Genomic DNA, 17,810 nt, shown 5'->3' on the forward strand with positions numbered 1-17,810 from the left:
TTCATTTTCATTCATTGTGCCACATCCAGGGTGATGATCGTATGAAGCTCCCAAGCCCAAATGACAGCAAGTTTTTCCAAAATCTGCTGGATGAGGGAGACCTGGAAGACATGATGGATGCTGAGGAATACCTGGTTCCTCAGGCATTTAACATTCCACCACCCATCTACACTTCCAGAGCAAGAATGGACTCCAACAGGGTAAGAACAAATAATGGCATTGGCTTAATCAGGAACAAACAAGCAACAGCTTTATAATGTTATCTACTGACCAGAACTACTATTATATTCCTCCCCAGCACCTGCTTATGCTGACTGTGGGAAGTGGGAATTGCAGTCCTAAATATGGGGAAGCTGCCATGCTGAACAAGTGACTACATTCAGGGAAGGTTGCATGGTCCTAATTATACCCAGCACCATAAGCAACATGTGTGATATCAAAGACCCTTCTCTGAGGAATGACCTAACATATGACCTCATCAGACAGGCCAAGTTTGGCAGTGTATGCTGATTCTTCTTCAATTTTACCATGAAGCCCACTGGCTCCCATCTCACGATGTACATCGACTTCTGGTGGGGCTCAATGGCAAAACTGAAGTGGAAGTGGTATATGCCACTGTAGCGGCAACACAAGAGGCTTTTTATGTTGCTTTAGGATCAATGGGGGAAAACCGGGTGGAGGATGCTTCCATGAGATGGGGTAAGGGGGAAGCTGGGCAATGTGGGGCATGGGACAGCATGTTCCCTACACTGCGCACCACTGGATTCCCCAGAATCCATGGCGATTCTGGTAGCAAATATGGCGAAGTCCTTTATCAGATCCTGAATCAGATTCCCTACAGGAAGTGAAAAACCACAGTTCCACATTTCCAGGTCTACTATCTTCCCATATTATTGTTGTGAATGTGCAACCACAACAGGATGATGTTGACATCACAATCCTGTGCATGTTTTGTCAAAAGTTAGGTCTTACCAAATTCAGTGAGGTTTTGCCCCTCTGCCATAGATGGATGGGGGATTGCATGTTTCACAATCATGGAGTGGTAGTCCACTTGCACTTCTGCCCAGGGAGAGTGTCGTTCACGTGAGAACAGTGGTTCCAAGTAAAGAGCATGCTACCCATGCCTATTTGCAAGGGTACTAAATACAATCATGCGTGCAACTAGTTCTGCCAATACAAACATTTTCCTGTTTTAACCAGAAGGGCGAACAGATGGCTGGCTGGATAGATAGATAGACACAGACAGACAGACAGACAGACAGACATTGTTTGCATGCCCTCACTCATTAGCTTATGAAAAGTACATTTTGCAAACAACCCACAGAGCGATGCGTATGCTTGAATCCTGTTGAATAACCCAATCTTGCCGCTTTGGAAGACTGTGTATTGATAATGCACTAAAGATTGAAAGGCTGTTAACTGGGTGGAACTATTTCCACACTGCACAGTTATATCACTTTAACTGCCATAGTTCTAGCTTGTGGTATCCTCCAGAGGTTTGTAGTTTGTTCAGAGTCACTGGAGGAAAGGTCTCTGGCTGAGATCCTGAAGGCCCTGCTATCAGTCAACAATCTTGTGATCCCTTTTTATCAGTTTTAAACTTATTTATTTATGCAATGCTTTTGACATGAAATAAATAAAATCAATAATCTCAAGTTCCTCAGAGTACAGTTGAAGTGAAATCAAATTGCTATAAGTCTAAAGTGTAAAAGGGCCCCAAGTCAACAGGATCTGTGTGTGTGAAAGAGTAGGCTATATGTGTGCTTATGAAACTACTGGACACATTCCTTACCACGCAGATACATCCTTGTTACAAATGCAAGTGCATTCAGAGGTATTTCTACACTAATGTGGTTCCCTCAGACAGAATTCTTTATGCCCAATTCTCTGACATTTTAAGCCGTCATTAGCGTATTTTGTTCTAGTGAATGAGAATCTTTCTTTTCTGAGAAACACCTCTTTTTCTACTGTGGCATATAGATCAGAAGTCAAAAGGCCCTTGTACACCCTTTAGTTCCAGGGGTCCCAGTTGGCATGGAGGGCATTTTGACAAGATGCTATGTTGGTGCTTCATAAAAACATGAATCTTAAAAGAAATGTATGGTGCAGTATATTTAGATCCCAGGATGCCAGCCAAGCAAGAAAGTGAACCTCGTTGGTTGAGCACAATCTGTGAACAAAAAATCCCTTTGTACAGTGTGCTGTCAGTGTCATGTGTCCACATACATATGATTTACTTGCATGTATATTCCTTTTTGTATCATGTCATCATAAACATCTCCCTTGATGGGGACTTGTAGCTACGGTACAGCAGGATCTGAATCATCTCTCCTACCATTCCCTTTGCAGGAGCCCGTCTTGTGGCTTGATATAGCTGCCAGGGGCAAGGGGAAGGATGCACAACTGTATAGACTCAAATGTAGGATCCCAGTCCAAGTCCCAAATGCTCCAGTCTCTAATATCCGCCACAAATTGCCAAACAAACAGTTTGCGACCCTGGAAAGCCACTATCAGGCAGGATAGATTATTCTGAGCAAGGCAGAGGATCAGCAACTCAGGGGCGGTTCAAGCCATATCACAAAGTACGCAAGTGCGGAATCCACGATCCTCTGGGGGTGCCCTTGCGTGGATATGCGTAGTTTGCATGAACCACTCAGAGTGTCGCTGCTTCTGCCCTCACTTCTCAGAGGGCCCTTTACGCTGCCATTTTCCCCTCAGGGAGCCTTTTCCCACCCAAACAGGGCCCTCAGGGGGCGTGGCATGGGGTGGAGCTTCACTCTCATCGCCTCCCCTCCCCTTCCTCCCTCAACCATGCATGGCCTGAGCCCTGCCCGCCCTGCATGCTCACCCCAATCGAAAAGAGGACTGAGGGAAGAAGGGACAAAGGATGAGAAGAAGGAAGGGGGGAGAGAGAGAGGAAGAAGAGGTGGAGGAGTAGGAGGAGAAGGTTGGCCAGGGCATGCCTCTGAACATGGGGAGGGAGGGGCTCTCCTGGCCACTCCACCTGGGACACTCTTCCTTCACCCTCACTTCCTGCCACAGAGCACACCCTGCCAATCATATATATGCATTTCAGTTGTATGGGATTTTCTCTGTTTTGACTCAGGCTTTTCCTTAATCCCTCCATATTATCCAACGCTTGTATTTTTCAGTGATTGGCTTGTGGGGAGGGGGCAAAATTATGTTTGCTTACACTTGAAAATTACCTAGGGCCAGCCCTGCAACAACTCAATATTAAGTAGATTCTTATGTCCCTTGGAAAACAACATACCTATTAAACATGAAATCATTGATAAGTGTAGGAGTTAATCAAAACAACGGAAATACAGCCAACGCTCAATCTAAACAATCCATGTTTCCTGACATTCTATTTCCTTTGAGTAACGTGGGTTTTACATTTGTTTGCTTTAATGAATATTAATATTATATGGACCCCTTATAATTGGTGCCATTACTGCGAGCGGTGAATAAATTGAAGCAGCTTAGGCAGTTTATGTTCACTGTTACTGGGAAATTAAATTTTATAGGAAAGTTTCCAAATTCTCCAGTAAAGCAAGCACGGAAGGTTGACACCTAGAAGTCTAGAAGTAGTTTCTGGAAATTTTTTAATGGAAGGCTTTGCGAAACTTTACTTTTATTTATATAGAGGTAATCATAAAAGGAAATATGTCTTCTTCAGTGCTGCCCTTGGGAATTTGAAACTCAGGAGACACCTAACTTGAATTAATATTACAAATGGTGAATTGCCCATACTAACTTTGATCAACTTGGGTTTGTGCAAAGTAAGAATGGTGGCATGGGAGTGTTTCTGGTCCACCTCAAATTCACAACATATAGGAAGCTCTTTACCTGCTCTTTCTACATAAGGCAATCTTATTCTTGGAACATTAAGTGGGATATAACTTTATGAAAAGAAGCTGTGAGGATCTGCTGTGAGTTACTATTGTGTGGTTTTCCAGAAATGATTATTTTCATATTCACAAACAAGGACCCAGATTTATGGCTGATCTTGTATGGAATGGGGGACCTTTGGAATGACAGTTGACGGGAATTCAATATACCAAACAGGTTCAAAATCAGTCCATAGAGCCTTGGGCAGGTTTTGAAGCCCAGTCCCCCTTAAGAAACAAGCAAAAGAAGAGGGGTTTGGTTACTGCTTCCATGAAATTGTAAGAAATCAGTTTTGGACATGACTTCAATCTTTTTTCATGAAGGAAGGTGCAGTAGGAGCCAAATCAGTTGTGGACTCATTCTTGTATCCTATTAGCACTTGCCTTTCCCATCAGGATAACAAAGAGGAATGAAACCATTACATGACTCACTCTTAGAGATGTAATTCTTCAATTTCTTCATCTTCAAAGGAAGCAAAGAGTAATTTTAGCCATTTTTCTTGCCATTCAGTTTGCCATTTATTCCACACAGATTCACTATTTTTGCAACAAAATCAGCAGATAATAATAACAATAATAATAATAATAACTTGATTCTTATATCCTGCCACCATCTCCCCGAAGGGACACGGGGTGGGCAGACAACACAAGGTGCCTAAAAACAACATAAAACTGAAAACAGTATAAAATACAATAAAATAAAACATATGCAACATATAAAACATCCATTCAGACTCAATCAAGATATATTATTTTCTGTGCAGAAAAAGCTACAGTTGGAGACTTACTTTGTGCAAAGCCATCAAAATGTGATCCTGTTTTTTACCCCTTGGGAATCTGTGCTTCTGGATAAATTGATAAGTATATTTGAAAAAAGGAGGCATCAGGTTCAGTTGCAAGTATCAGCAGGCATTGCTGGGGAATGGCCTTCTCTGAAGTTTTTGAGAGCCAAGGACAATAAGCCTTCCAGACCGTCCCCCAAATTCTGGTGTACTTTTTAAAGATCCTATTTTCCAGCTGAAAATAACTCATGGGTATGATATGAACTGTTTTGAGGCTCACCTGAGTTCAAACCTTAAAAAAATGATTTTTTAAAATTATTTCTTTTGGTTACTGGGCATGCTAGCATAGCTCAAAAAAGCTTAAGAGGGGATAAAATAGTTCTTCAACTTCCCATACAGACCTTTCTATGCAAGATAGTCATTCTCTCTATTAAATTCCAAAGACTGTAAAGACCTCATCGCATGGTGGTCTTTAAGTTGGGGAACAATGGGGGAATCCTTTGGGCAGCTGGAGGAAACTGTCCTTAAGCACCTTGCATCACCTTTCCCATCCCATGAGGGAAACCATTGCTGCCCCCCCCCCCCAATGCTGTCCCCGGTTTAGGAAATGAGAACATGAATAGCCACCCATTTCCTCATTGCATCGTCATAGGACACTTCCAGGATGGAGCCAGGATGGTTCTCCACTGGAAGTAGCCTAGCATCAAGTAATGGGCTCTGTCCAGGCTGCATCCTGGAAGTGCAAGACAGAGCAAAAGCCCCATGTGATGAGATCATGAGGAACATGAGCAGAATACACTGCAAGCTGAAATGTATACAATATTTCAACTTTCCTTCATGGAAAGAAAAATCAAAATATTTTAAAGAACCTGAACAGTCGGGTAGAAATTATCTTTGAGTGTGTTGTTATTGATGATCATGACGGTGATATGTATTGTACAGTAATAAAATAATAATAATAATAATAATAATAATAATAATAATAATAATAATAATAATAATATCTGCACGCATCATCCAAAAATACATCACACAGTCGTAAACACTTGGGAAGTGTTCGACTTGTGATTTTGTAATACGACATCCAGCATATATATCTCGTTTGCTGTGTCATACTATGTCTTTGTATCAATAATAATAATAATAATAATAATAATAATAATAATAATAATAATAATATACTTTATTTATATTCCATTCTATCTCCCCGAGGGGACTCAGAGTACATATATGGCAAATATTCAGTGCCATTATACAATTGACAAACAGTACATAAGCAGAGGCAAGGCGTCTCTTTTTTAATCTCCGGCATCCAGCTGTGCTCTACTCGGCCATGGGGAGGTGTTGTTGTTTCGTTTTCCATGCTAAGGAGCCTGTCATCCATGGACGCCTTTCCTTGTCAGATTTTTGCTGGCACATTTTTCAGGGTGCCTTTTATCTCCCCACCAAAGCAGTACCTATTTATCTACTTACATTGTTGTTTTCAAACTGCTAGGTGAGCAGAAGCTGGGCAGATGGCAGGAGCTCACCCCGACCTGGGCTTGAACTGCCAACCTTCTGATTGGCAGGATCTTCTATAGCTGGCAGCTTAACCCACTGTGCTAGCCCAGTAGACTCTCAGTTAACTTTCACTCATGGATATTGGTAAATGTCAGGTAAACATGAGTTATTATTAAAAATAGATCTAATGCTATACCCCATACCATACCATAAAGTCTTTATTGACTTGATATCAGTATTGAAATTGATATCAAAATTGAAATGCAATTTCCTTCTCCTTGGCAGGGGGTTGGACTGGATGGCCCATGAGGTCTCTTCCAACTCTATGATTCTATGATTCTAATCAAAAGTAAATAAAGACAAACTTAATGCAACACAGTTTTACTATATTATCAAAACAGTTTTGTGACTGTAGTATGTAATTTTAATTAAATGGCAGTCAATTTCTTTCAACTTAATGGACTTCACTAACATAAGTGTGGGCTTACTTATGGTGCACCAAGTTTAAACATGTGCAGGTTTTAGTCTGCTAAAATTGAGTTTTAAAATTTTTATTTTAAATGTTATTTCTTTATTTTTTGCTGCTTACCTGAGTGTTCTGGTTGCTTGTAATCCAGTTAACTGAAAACCTACTATATATATTTAAATCGTGGCCTCACTTCAGAAAATATATTTTGGAAAGGCAAACAAAATAAAATTCCTAATTGTTAAATATTTCTTTCATCAGAGATATAAAAGGAAACAAAGGCGGGAGAAACGACCAAGGTTTAAAATGTTCGCAATTATTTTTTCTCCCAATCTTTTCTCCATGAGGGGTAGTAGAAACAAAATATTACAAAATACATTCCCAGATCTTTCTCATGCAATTTTTCTTTTTCTTTTTTGAAAAACAAATCTCATCAAGGCAATCCATTCTTTCCTTTACAAGGCCAGGAGGGTCCAATTATGGGTCTCATTATCCCCCACATAATGCAATTGGGGAGATTATAATCAACTTTCTATTCAGATATTTAGGGTGCCTTCCTTGTTTCTCCCCACCACCTCACACCTGCCCAACGTGTTCAAATCCATCTTTTTCCTCTAAGAGCTTCCCTGCTCAGGCCAGCCAGCGTGTCCTGATGATTGCTGCTGCAAATGCTTTAGAGAAGATGTGCTCTGTTTTGTTCTCAATGAGAGCTGATGGCTTTTGAGAAGCTCAGAATATCCTTTGATTACTGTATAAAGTCGAATGAGGGACTATAGCAAAGGAGGTAAAGGGGGAAACCAGGAGGGAGGCAGGAGGTGAAACGTGTTCATCAAATCTCTTTTGTGCTTTCCACTTCCAGCCTCACCTGCTGCTGAACATCTCTCGTCGCCGTACATCACAGCCATATTACCTTTTGACTTTCTTCTTTAAAATGTTCTCACTTAAGAATTCAGAGATCCAACCCTTGTCTGCCAGCATTGTCTAGTGCCAGAAATGGGTTGGTAGTGGCTGCTGCTGTTGCTTTCTCCTCCTCCCTCCTTCCTTCTTCCTCCTTCCTCTTTCCTCCTGTAAGTGCAATAGCAATGTGCAGACCCAGAGACACTGCAAGAACTCCCCCCACCCCACCCATGCTTTTTAATTGTAACCACAAAATCACTTAGGATTTACAGGGAAGCCAGTCCCCTAGACAGTGCATTGGATAATGAACAGTATAGGAATGATTAATTGACCTCCCCGGCTACATGCCTGTCCCTGGTGTAAAATAAAATAAAAGATTTCTCAGTGGTTGCTTCCATGCTTTAGTACTCCCTCTTTAAAGAGGCTGGGGTGGTTCCCTTGTTACTGTCTTTCCACCAGCAAGTAATTGCTAACTAACCATGGAAGAATGCTATCAGACACAGAAGATTTGATTGAATAAACACCATTTTACAGAGGAACTTTGACTTAAGAGCACCCCAACTTAAGAGCATTTTGAGTTAAGAGCATTGATCAGCCCTGGTATTAAGATCAGTCCAGAGGGGGGCAACTAAAATGATCAAAGGTCTGGAGAAAGAACTTAAAGAACTGGGCCTCTTTAGCCTGCAGAAGAGAAGGCTAAGAGGAGACATGATAGCCATGTACAAATATGTGAGGGGAAGTCATAGGGAGGAGGAAGCAAGCCTGTTTTCTGCTGCCCTGCAGACTAGGACACGGAACAGTGACTTCAAACTACAGGAAAGAAGATTCCACCTGAAGATCAGGAAGAACTTCCTCACTGTGAGAGCTGTTCGGCAGTGGAACTCTCTCCCCCGGACTGTGGTGGAGGCTCCTTCCTTGGAGGCTTTTAAGCAGAGGCTGGATGGCCATATGTCGGGGATGCTTTGAATGCGATTTCCTGCTTCTTGGCAGGGGGTTGGAGTAGATGGCCCATGAGGTCTCTTCCAACTCTACTATTCTATGATTCTATGATTCTAGTGTTTTGACTTAAGAGCTAGTGCCAGAGGGAGTGCTAGTGTACAGGTCTTTAGGGCTTCAAGGGAGCAGCCTCTGTGCCTCATACTCTTGTCTGCTTTGGGAGATTGCTGTTCGCTTTGCTCTTGTCTGGTTTGAGGAACCTTGGGTTAGTTGATTTTGTGTGGTTTTTATTCTTGGTATGTTTGGCTTCATGAAGAGAGAGAGAGAGAGAGAGAGAGAGAGAGAGAGAGAGCAAGAGATGGAGGGAGGCTGGAATGAGTACAGTATGAAGAAAATGCTTCTTCTTCTTTACTTTGTGCTTTCTTGCCACAACTTTGTGCTTCTACTATTTTAAAGTTGATCTCTCTTTTTTTGTTCCATGTAAATGTGCATTTATGCATTATTTGTTATTTATAAAGTTCACTTTCTTATTTAGAAACCTGTAACAAAAATGGTGGGGGGGGGGTTCAGGGGGCCGGAAAGAATTCATAGCATTTCAATGGGAAAAATCACTTTTAGATAAGAGTGATTTGAGTTAAGAGCTCAGTCACTGAATGGATTAAACTCTTAACTCAAAGTATAACTGTATTTAGTCTGAGACGTATTTAAATGGTATTGAATCTAGAATACAGCAAGAAGGACAATCTACTGAAGGATTAGCTGAGGTAGTCATCTCCTTTTAACTTACTCCCCAGTTTTTTGCTAAGTAAAACACCTGAACCCTGAAGGCACTCCAATAGCTGAAAAGTACTTAATATACTTAAAATAAGGCCAAAACCTCCAGGCCATCTCTAAGGATCTCCTTCTCCAATCCCGGGTCCTAAGATCTAAAGAGGGAGTTCCAGAGCCTTCCCTTTCACAAAATGGGTGCCATTTGTTCTGTAGAGCTTAGTTGTTGAAAGATAATTTGTGGATGTGGGAGAAAGTGGTCTAATCCTCAGTTTAAGTCATTATTGATGGCCTTATTCACCCTTCTTAGGGGTCTCTCAAAGCAATGTGTATTGCCCTCACCATGGTGAATTTGGAGAGGCAAAATGACTGATCCCTGGCCATTCATTCTGAGTTATGTAAAGATTGTGTAGAGGCTGAAGAATAAAGGATCTTGCTCAATTGCTGACAAATCAGACGACCAGAGGAATAAAGAGACCAGATAACAAAAAGTGGAATGAACTAAGAGCAACTTTATTAATTGTTATCAATATACATGTTACTTGGTGCCGGATAATCAAATTTTGGGGAATGAATTTGATAAAGAGTGGCTGAGGCAGTAGGTCACCCCTGACTTGAGCCCCTAGCCTCCCCTTGGGTGAAACACCAAAGCCCCTGAGAGCAATCCCTGATCAATACAATCGTATTGATCAGCTCGTATTGATCAAAGATCCAGCCCAGATACTGGAACACTAGCTAGAGGATGTAAGCCCCCAAGCCACTTTGGTTTCTCTTAGAGGGTAAAGACCCAGAAACCAGCCCCAAGGACAGGAGATTCTTTGCAACCCCTAAATCGCTCAATAGTCAGGAGAAGTTTCAAATTCCCATCCAACACCAAATGTGCCAGTAAGAGGATCACCGAATAGTAGCTCCCCCAACACCTGCTTAGAAAATCTGTTTACATTGTTTACACCGTCCTAAGTCAATTGTCTCTATCTCTGTGATAGTGTAGGGTAGGCAAAAAATACGTAAAGCGGGATTCCTACCCTGCCCCAAAGCAACCACTACAAGTTACACTGCAAAACAAGGCAGGAGGGTGGGTCAAAAAGATTGAAAGAAGCAGATAGGGGTGTGTGACTGTCTCATTTAAGCAAAATAAGCCATGGCCTATCATGCCGGCCACATGACCTTGGAGGTGTCTACGGACAACGCCAGCTCTTCGGCTTAGAAATGGAGATGAGCACCAACCCCCAAAGTTGGACACGACTGGACTTAACGTCAGGGGAAACCTTTACCTTTACTATCACACATGGCCTGACCAGGAAAATCACCATCTGGCTCATAGAATCAGAGAGTTGGAAGAAAACTCACGGGCCATCCAGTCCAACCCCCTGCCAAAAAGTAGGAAAATCACATTCAAAGCATCCCCAACAGATGGCCATCCAGCCTCTGCTTAAAAACCTCCAAACAAGGAGCCTCTACCACACTCTGAGGCAAAGAGCTCCACTGCTGAACAGTTCTTACAGTAAAGAAGTTTATAATGGATAGTCCTATGCACAGAGACACACATATGAACCACCAGTAGTAGCTACAAGACCAGAAAACTGCTATCAGAAACCACTACTAGCATCACATCTTCTAACAGTGTTTTAGAGATAAGCAAATGAACCATGTTCAGGCTTATGGAGATAGAACACTGCCACCCACACCAATTCCATTGTTTCATGCTTGCAAAATCCCCAGAATATCCAAGCAGGGCTGTAGCGGGGGTTAGGGGTTCAAATCCCCCCTCCAAAATGTTTCAGTTTTTTAAACCTGGTTTACTCATGAATTTTAACTGGTTAACCAAATCCCCCTGAGTGTCCCCTGAAGTTTATTGTTGGAGCCCAATTTCTAAATTATTTTGCATTACGGAACTACTCTTCATGATTTGCTAAAAAAAAGTTTCACCCCAAAAAATTTTTCTGGCTTTGGCCCTGCATCCAGACATATGATATACTTGTTAAATTCATATATTATTTTTCCTCAAAAGACCTTAGGGCAGCATACCTTATACTTTCATTTTCCCCTTCCCTATATACACTATCTAATATCTGGTTGAGCTGCAAAAATGACTGAGATGGTGGAAATGAAGCATTATCCCACTGATGGAATCCAGATTGTGATTCTTAAAGACTTTATTAGCTAAGACGTGCTAAGTTTTTATAGCTCCAATATATTCAGAAACACTGATTTGGGGAAAGAGGTGTCATTTAATGTGAGGGTTAAAATTAATGTTAGCACATTATTCTGCAAATGTGCATGCATTGCACATGTGTAACACTTTAAAAAGGAATCTGAAAATTCTCCAGATAATGTCAAATAATAACAAAGCAGGGGCAAGGATAAGTAATGGGAAATATGCTGCTTTGTTCAAAAGGGTCAGTTAGACTGTTAACTGGGAAAGTTTTAGAGTGTTATTCCCAAAGCTCCTGCCACTGAGATCTGGGTATGACACGTTCTTTGATGGGAAATATATTTAAGGTAATACCTTTCTACCTTCTCTGACATCCAGAAAGAATGATACAAGGAAAAGTGGCAGAAGAAGAGTCAGAAGCCAAGGCAAGCTGGTCATGGCAAGATTTTTTTTTCTTCATCCCTTCACAGCCTCCTTAATTCTGGTAGCTGGTATCACTTGTGTATGATCCTGCCTGCATTTTGAGATCTTCTTAAGACGCCCTTTTCCCACCCCAGAGAACATAAGAGAAAACCTTCTTAGTTTCTGCTCTAGGTTTATGGAAAAACATACTTAGAGTGGGTAAGCTGATGCCTTACTTGCTAGCCTTATTCTTCCATATGAAGATGAAGCCTTTCATTTTGTTTTGGAAGGCCCTTATGGTTTATTGCTCTGGAGAAAGGGGTCTTTAATAACGTGCTGTATTTGTTGATGGGTTCCCTCTTTTTGTGTAATGAATATGCTCTAAACTGCGTTTAATTTTACTTTAACTTGTGTGTGGAATCTACATTGTAAAGTAAAATTCAATCCCAAGACTGGTTATGATGTTGTGTCAATGAAGTGGAGGAGATGCATGGTTGGGAGGAGGACAACACATCAGAGGCAGGACAGATTCCAACTTCTGTTTCTCTGCTCAGATTAAACTTTTTTGTTATATGTGGCAAGAGCATGATAGGAATCATGGGGTTGTGGGATTGTGAGCTGTCCCCCAGGTGCCTCCTTCAATTAATGCTCGGGGAATGGTAAGCTGTGGGAGCTACTCCATCTTGCATTTACTCATGTAGTCTACTAGACCATCATCTAGCTAATTATTTTATGTCATACCAAGGATGCAAATACGTGCCAGGAAAGGCCTTTCCTCTTGCTTTGCTCATGTATTCTGTTTTGTTGTCTCTCTCTTTGGAAAGTGGTCTCTAGCTCCTTTGGATGTACTTTGAAATAATGCTTCTTGTGGGTCCTCATATGCATGTGTTCATGGTTCAGAGGAAAACAATATGGCTCCTGGGAGGAAGTGTGCATTCTCCTGGAGAGCTTCCTCCAATTTGAATTTCAGTTCAGTTCAGCTTTGCTGTAAATACCAACCTTTTCCTTTGAAATATTTGCTTTGGGCTGATGAGATAACTCAGCATTGTATTTTCTCTCTGCAGCAGTGCCACTGGGTAGCAGATTACACAGAGATCTACCCATATAAACCAGCTGTCCTTATTCCATGCAGACCTCTTCCCAAAACCTTTCAGCTTAATGCAGCAGCTGTGCAGTCTTACAGGCTGGGAGGATGTAGTTTGTTTAACTGTTCCGTGACACTGACTGATGTGCTTGTTATTGAATAAATATTTTCTGCAGCTTAGACATTACGCTAAAGAAGTTGTGGCTAAAAATGTCTACTGGGCCACGAGAGATCCATGTGGAAAGTGTATCATATAATGTCAAATGCTAGTCATGGTGATGGTCAAAATGTATCAGGTTCATGTCTAGACTTTGCAGAAACCATCCAAGGTGCCAAAATATTTCCAAAGTTTCAATTAAAGTTTGGACAAAAACCTGATGCAGATTTACTACTCCACTGATATAGAACAGAATTCTCAATCAAACAAAGTGAACATATCGACAACACATTGAACATACCTATTTCTGGCAAGCCTTTATGTTTCATCCTATATATAGACTGACACCTGACTTGAATGCTTGATTGATTCCGGCAAGTTAGGATTATCAAATTGTACATAAAATGAACAGGGCACCCTAACTTTAGCGATCTCAAGTGTTCTTTAAGTCACATCCCATGCCATTGCTAGTCGTGGCTTGACTCCCAATTTTGTGGATAAAATAGAATATCAATAGATATCATAGTCACCATTAGAATCAGAAAGGTTTTTAGGTTTTGCTGTGGCAATGAAGACAACAATCCTATCTATCTCAAGTAGAAAAAACCCACTCACTTCATTCACTTGAGGATCCAAAGATGAAAACTACAACCCTGAAACTTCTGGTCCAACCTTGAGACTTTAGCAACCCTATTGCTCCCACTTCAATGGAACAATATGATATGGCAATGACTTGTGGCATACTTGCTGGAAAGGTTAGTTGCCTTTTAAAAGGGTACCTAATTTTAAACACTGTCTTGCTTTAAATCTGACCTAAGAGGAGAACCTTTAGAGAACTTTGTTATTGAATTGCAACCAATGATTCAACATCTCAATGTAAAATTATTCTAAAAATGTACATAGGAAAACCTATAAGACTGTAGACAAGGAGGAAAATGATATTAATTTGGAGCCTATGATACCTTTATATGTACTATTTAAATAGAAGACTGTGACATCTTAAAGAAAATATATTATCTGGGAAATGATTATGGAAGACTAATAGCTGGAAAGTATTGCATTGTATTCAACAAACACTCAGAAATGTATGCCTATTTGAATAAATAAATAATATATATTAAAAAATAAATCTGACCTAAGATGGTATAAGATCCCAAGTTGTACTCATGATAGCAAGCATGACTTTTCACACTGTACAGTTGCAGGGACATCTGTTTTATTCCTGCTCCTCTGTGAATCAGTAGCTGGATTTGGCTTGCACACATCCCACTCTAAGGTAGTATTATTTACCAACAATTTTACAGGCATGTGGCATCCTTTAAGTTCCTTACAGTGCTGTAAGTCAAACCTTCAACCTTATAGTTATTTGACATTTACATTGACATGTGTGTTACAGTGATCATAATCGTAAATGGCCCTGACACCCACCCTGAGTGATGGGATTCTGTGGGGCTGTCAAGTGGGGCACAGAAGAATGATATCTCCAGCCCCTCATATATGCTGAGGTATCATAATAAGACCCCACAGCTGTCCTTACTACTGCTTATTGCATCGTTTGCTGGTGTGAGGGGTCTGGATATGTCATCATTCTACATTTAACTTGTTAGCACTGCAGAACTCCATCCTTCAGTGTGTCACTGGATTTTAAGGTGGGCTTCAGGAATATGATCGGGAGACAGAGAGTAGCCATAACATTACGGTTAAATACTTCAGGATCTTTATTGTAGTTTTAGAGGCCTGTCATTTGTTATATCAGAGCATGGTCTTTTGGAACATATGTCATTCGAAGGAAATAATAATAATAATAATAATAATAATAATAATAATAATAAACTTTATTTATACCCCGCCACCATCTCCCCAATGGGGACGGGGCGGCTTACATGGGGCCATGACCAAAACAATACAATATAACAAAATATAATAGAACAACAAATCATAGCACATTAAACAACACAATCAAAGAAAATATACACTACATTAAACAAGATCAAAGAACAATAAAACCAAGGGCGGGCCACATGAACACTAGATTAAAACTCGAGGTGAGAAAGGAAGTAGGAGTAAAAACCACAGAGGACAGGATCATAAAGTGGCGGTGCGATCTGGAGGACAAATATTGAAGGAGAGCAGCAAAAGGGATGTATGTAGTGATTACTCTCCAAAGGCACAACGGAAGAGCCATGTTTTCAGGTCTTTCTTAAAGGCTGCTAGTGTGGAAATCATGTTGTACATAGTTAGGACTTTTGATACATTCCTCTGTGTTACAAATACTTACAAATGTCTAACCTCTAAACATGTAAATATTTGTGACTAAAAAGAGAGTTACCTTCAGCTCCTTAATATGTTGAAATGCAACATAATACATGGCCAACATAATACATGTATCCACATGCCACCCTATCACATTAAGAAATTTATCAGTCATAGGACACGTCAGCCTTATTTCAAGCATGAAGAGGCACGGAGCTCATCACATGTACTGGGTGTGAAAAGAGGAAGAAATGTCCTGAAAGGAGGGAACTCTGAACACAGGCCAGGCATCATGTTCAGAGCTCCTACCTCTTATCACGCTTTACTCCCATGGTTCCAACTAAAAAATAGGTGGCAGGGGAACCATCAACGTTTCCCAACCTCTTTCATTGCCCAACTGTGAGCAATCTATTGTATCCTATGGGGTTTGATGCAGAAAAATAGGATCCCATGGAAAGCAATGGCCTTAACCTGTCTCTTGTACCCTATAGGCTTTGATGCAGAACACTAGGATCCCTGGAAAGCAATGATTTTAACCTGGATCACTGTCTTTTGTATCCTATGGGGTTTGATGTAAAACCATAGAAACTGGTGTCCATCTCCTTTAATGTAAGGGGCTTTGGGCAGGCAAGGGATCTCTTGATTATTGTTGTTTCTCCTGATTAAAAACAAAAAAGGTAATACTGACCTTGTAATGAATGTAAGATGAATATATTGCCAGCTCCTAAGTTTCCATATGTGAGTGTGATGGGGAAGCAGAGCCTGAAATGGGACTACTGACAATATAAGAGAGATGATTCTCTACTCTTAAAGGGATGGTCACTCATGCTTTCCCTTTTCAATGTGATGACGTCATAGAGAAACTGCAAAGGACATCACATTCTGGGGCACCTCATACTACAATTCTTGATTTACTATGTAAGGACTGTGCAAGCAGAATGTGTTTATCATATTTTTATGTTACTCCAGAGTAAAGAGTGTAATCCATCCCTGTTATACTCACAAATTCCCTTTGAGATCCATTAAACTACGTTATTTACCCAATGAGCTCTGTGATTGAGTGGGGAATTTGGACCCAACATTCCCTGATGACTGATGTGACATCTTTTGAATATTCTTTAGCAATTAAAGCTTCAAAGGTTGCGTCCTGTAACAGGACACTTTTTCTGTATGTGTCATTATTTGGGGAAAATGTACCATAATGCAAGCAGGCCTTAATTGTTTGTTAGATCTATTATGGGTACTGTTCATAGAGATTGTAAAAGATATATAGGACATTGACAAATTGTAACAGCAGTGAGCTTTTGTCTTTACTCATTTCTGTAGTGCACGTCCTCATGTGGTCCCATTGAAATAGTCAGACTTTATAACCTTTTCTGGGAAGACAGCCATCTTGTCTGGTTTGAAATTAGCAGGCAATCAGATTTAATTTCTAATGAAAAGTGACAGCAGTTATTCTGAGCTATTTTTCAGAAGTGACTCCGTTCCCCTGACAGCTTCATAAAATCTGAAGAGGAAAATTTTGTGCAGAGGTCAAAACTTGGTAGAACAAGCACCTCCCATCAAATCTTTAAATGATAAATCCTAGAGGGATAGATCTGTTTTTCTGTCTGCCTCAAAAGTTGGGATTGCAGTGTTGAAGGGATATCCTTCACCCTATTGGCACTGGAAGGATTTATAATCATGAAAGAAGGGAAACAGCATGATAAATGAGCTTCAAATGATAATTCAACAATGGTAAAGGAGTTGTATAGCAAAGATAAATCATGTGATTGGTTTAAATGATATCATCTTCACCTGGCTATGCCAATGGGTTCTTTACCCACCTTGCCTCACTCTTAGGCTTTGGAGCTATCTCAGGGCTCTTCTAGACAGGCCCTGTAGCTCAGGATCTGATCCTAGGTTTTCTGTTTATCCCAAATTATCTGGAAATGGGGACTCATATAATCCAGTTTAAAGCAGAAAACCTGAGATCAGATACTGGGATATAGGTCCTGTCTGGAAGGGCCCTCAGCAGCAATCACCATTTCTTTGTGGGGAAAACCACACAAAATTTCAATCTCAGCCTGTCAGAAATGGTGCTCCATGACAAAATCATCATCATCATCATCATCATTATCATCATCATCATCATCATCATCTTTATTTGTACCCCGCCACCATCTCCCCAAGGGCGGCTCACAGAAGCATTATAGTGCCACATCTGAACCACAATAAACAGTATGCAAGTACACAAATATAAAATATATAGCATAAGTATAAAAGCAACATTGTATGTAAAATCCCAGTAAAAATGGAATTATAATAATTTCCTAAAATGCAGTAAAACCTGCGAATAATCTAACTATTAGCAATAACAAAGTGTGGTGTGGCAAAAGTTACATTCTTCAGTGTAACTGATGTCTGAAGCACAGGCAGCCTATTGGATACAGAATTGTTGGAATCGTTTTGTGTTAAATTCCCCAAGGAAAGCAGTTGGACATCTCTGCCTGTTGTTGGAGTGGTGATGCCATGACATGC

At 40.6% G+C, this 17,810-nt stretch overlaps 1 protein-coding gene across 7 annotated transcripts in view; it reads left to right on the forward strand.

Moving 5' to 3' along the window:
* The window catches only part of erbb4 (erb-b2 receptor tyrosine kinase 4), a 1,019,841-nt gene that overhangs the window by 983,413 nt on the left and 18,618 nt on the right, over positions 1–17,810 (forward strand). For all 7 annotated transcript variants that reach the window (XM_062969123.1, XM_062969126.1, XM_008113453.3 and 4 more), the window contains one exon: positions 30–200. In XM_062969123.1, the coding sequence (XP_062825193.1) occupies positions 30–200 (171 nt within the window). The remainder of the gene's footprint in view (positions 1–29; positions 201–17,810) is intronic.

Source organism: Anolis carolinensis, chromosome 1, assembly GCF_035594765.1.
Source record: "Anolis carolinensis isolate JA03-04 chromosome 1, rAnoCar3.1.pri, whole genome shotgun sequence".
In the NCBI taxonomy this organism is placed as follows: Eukaryota; Metazoa; Chordata; class Lepidosauria; order Squamata; family Dactyloidae; genus Anolis; species Anolis carolinensis.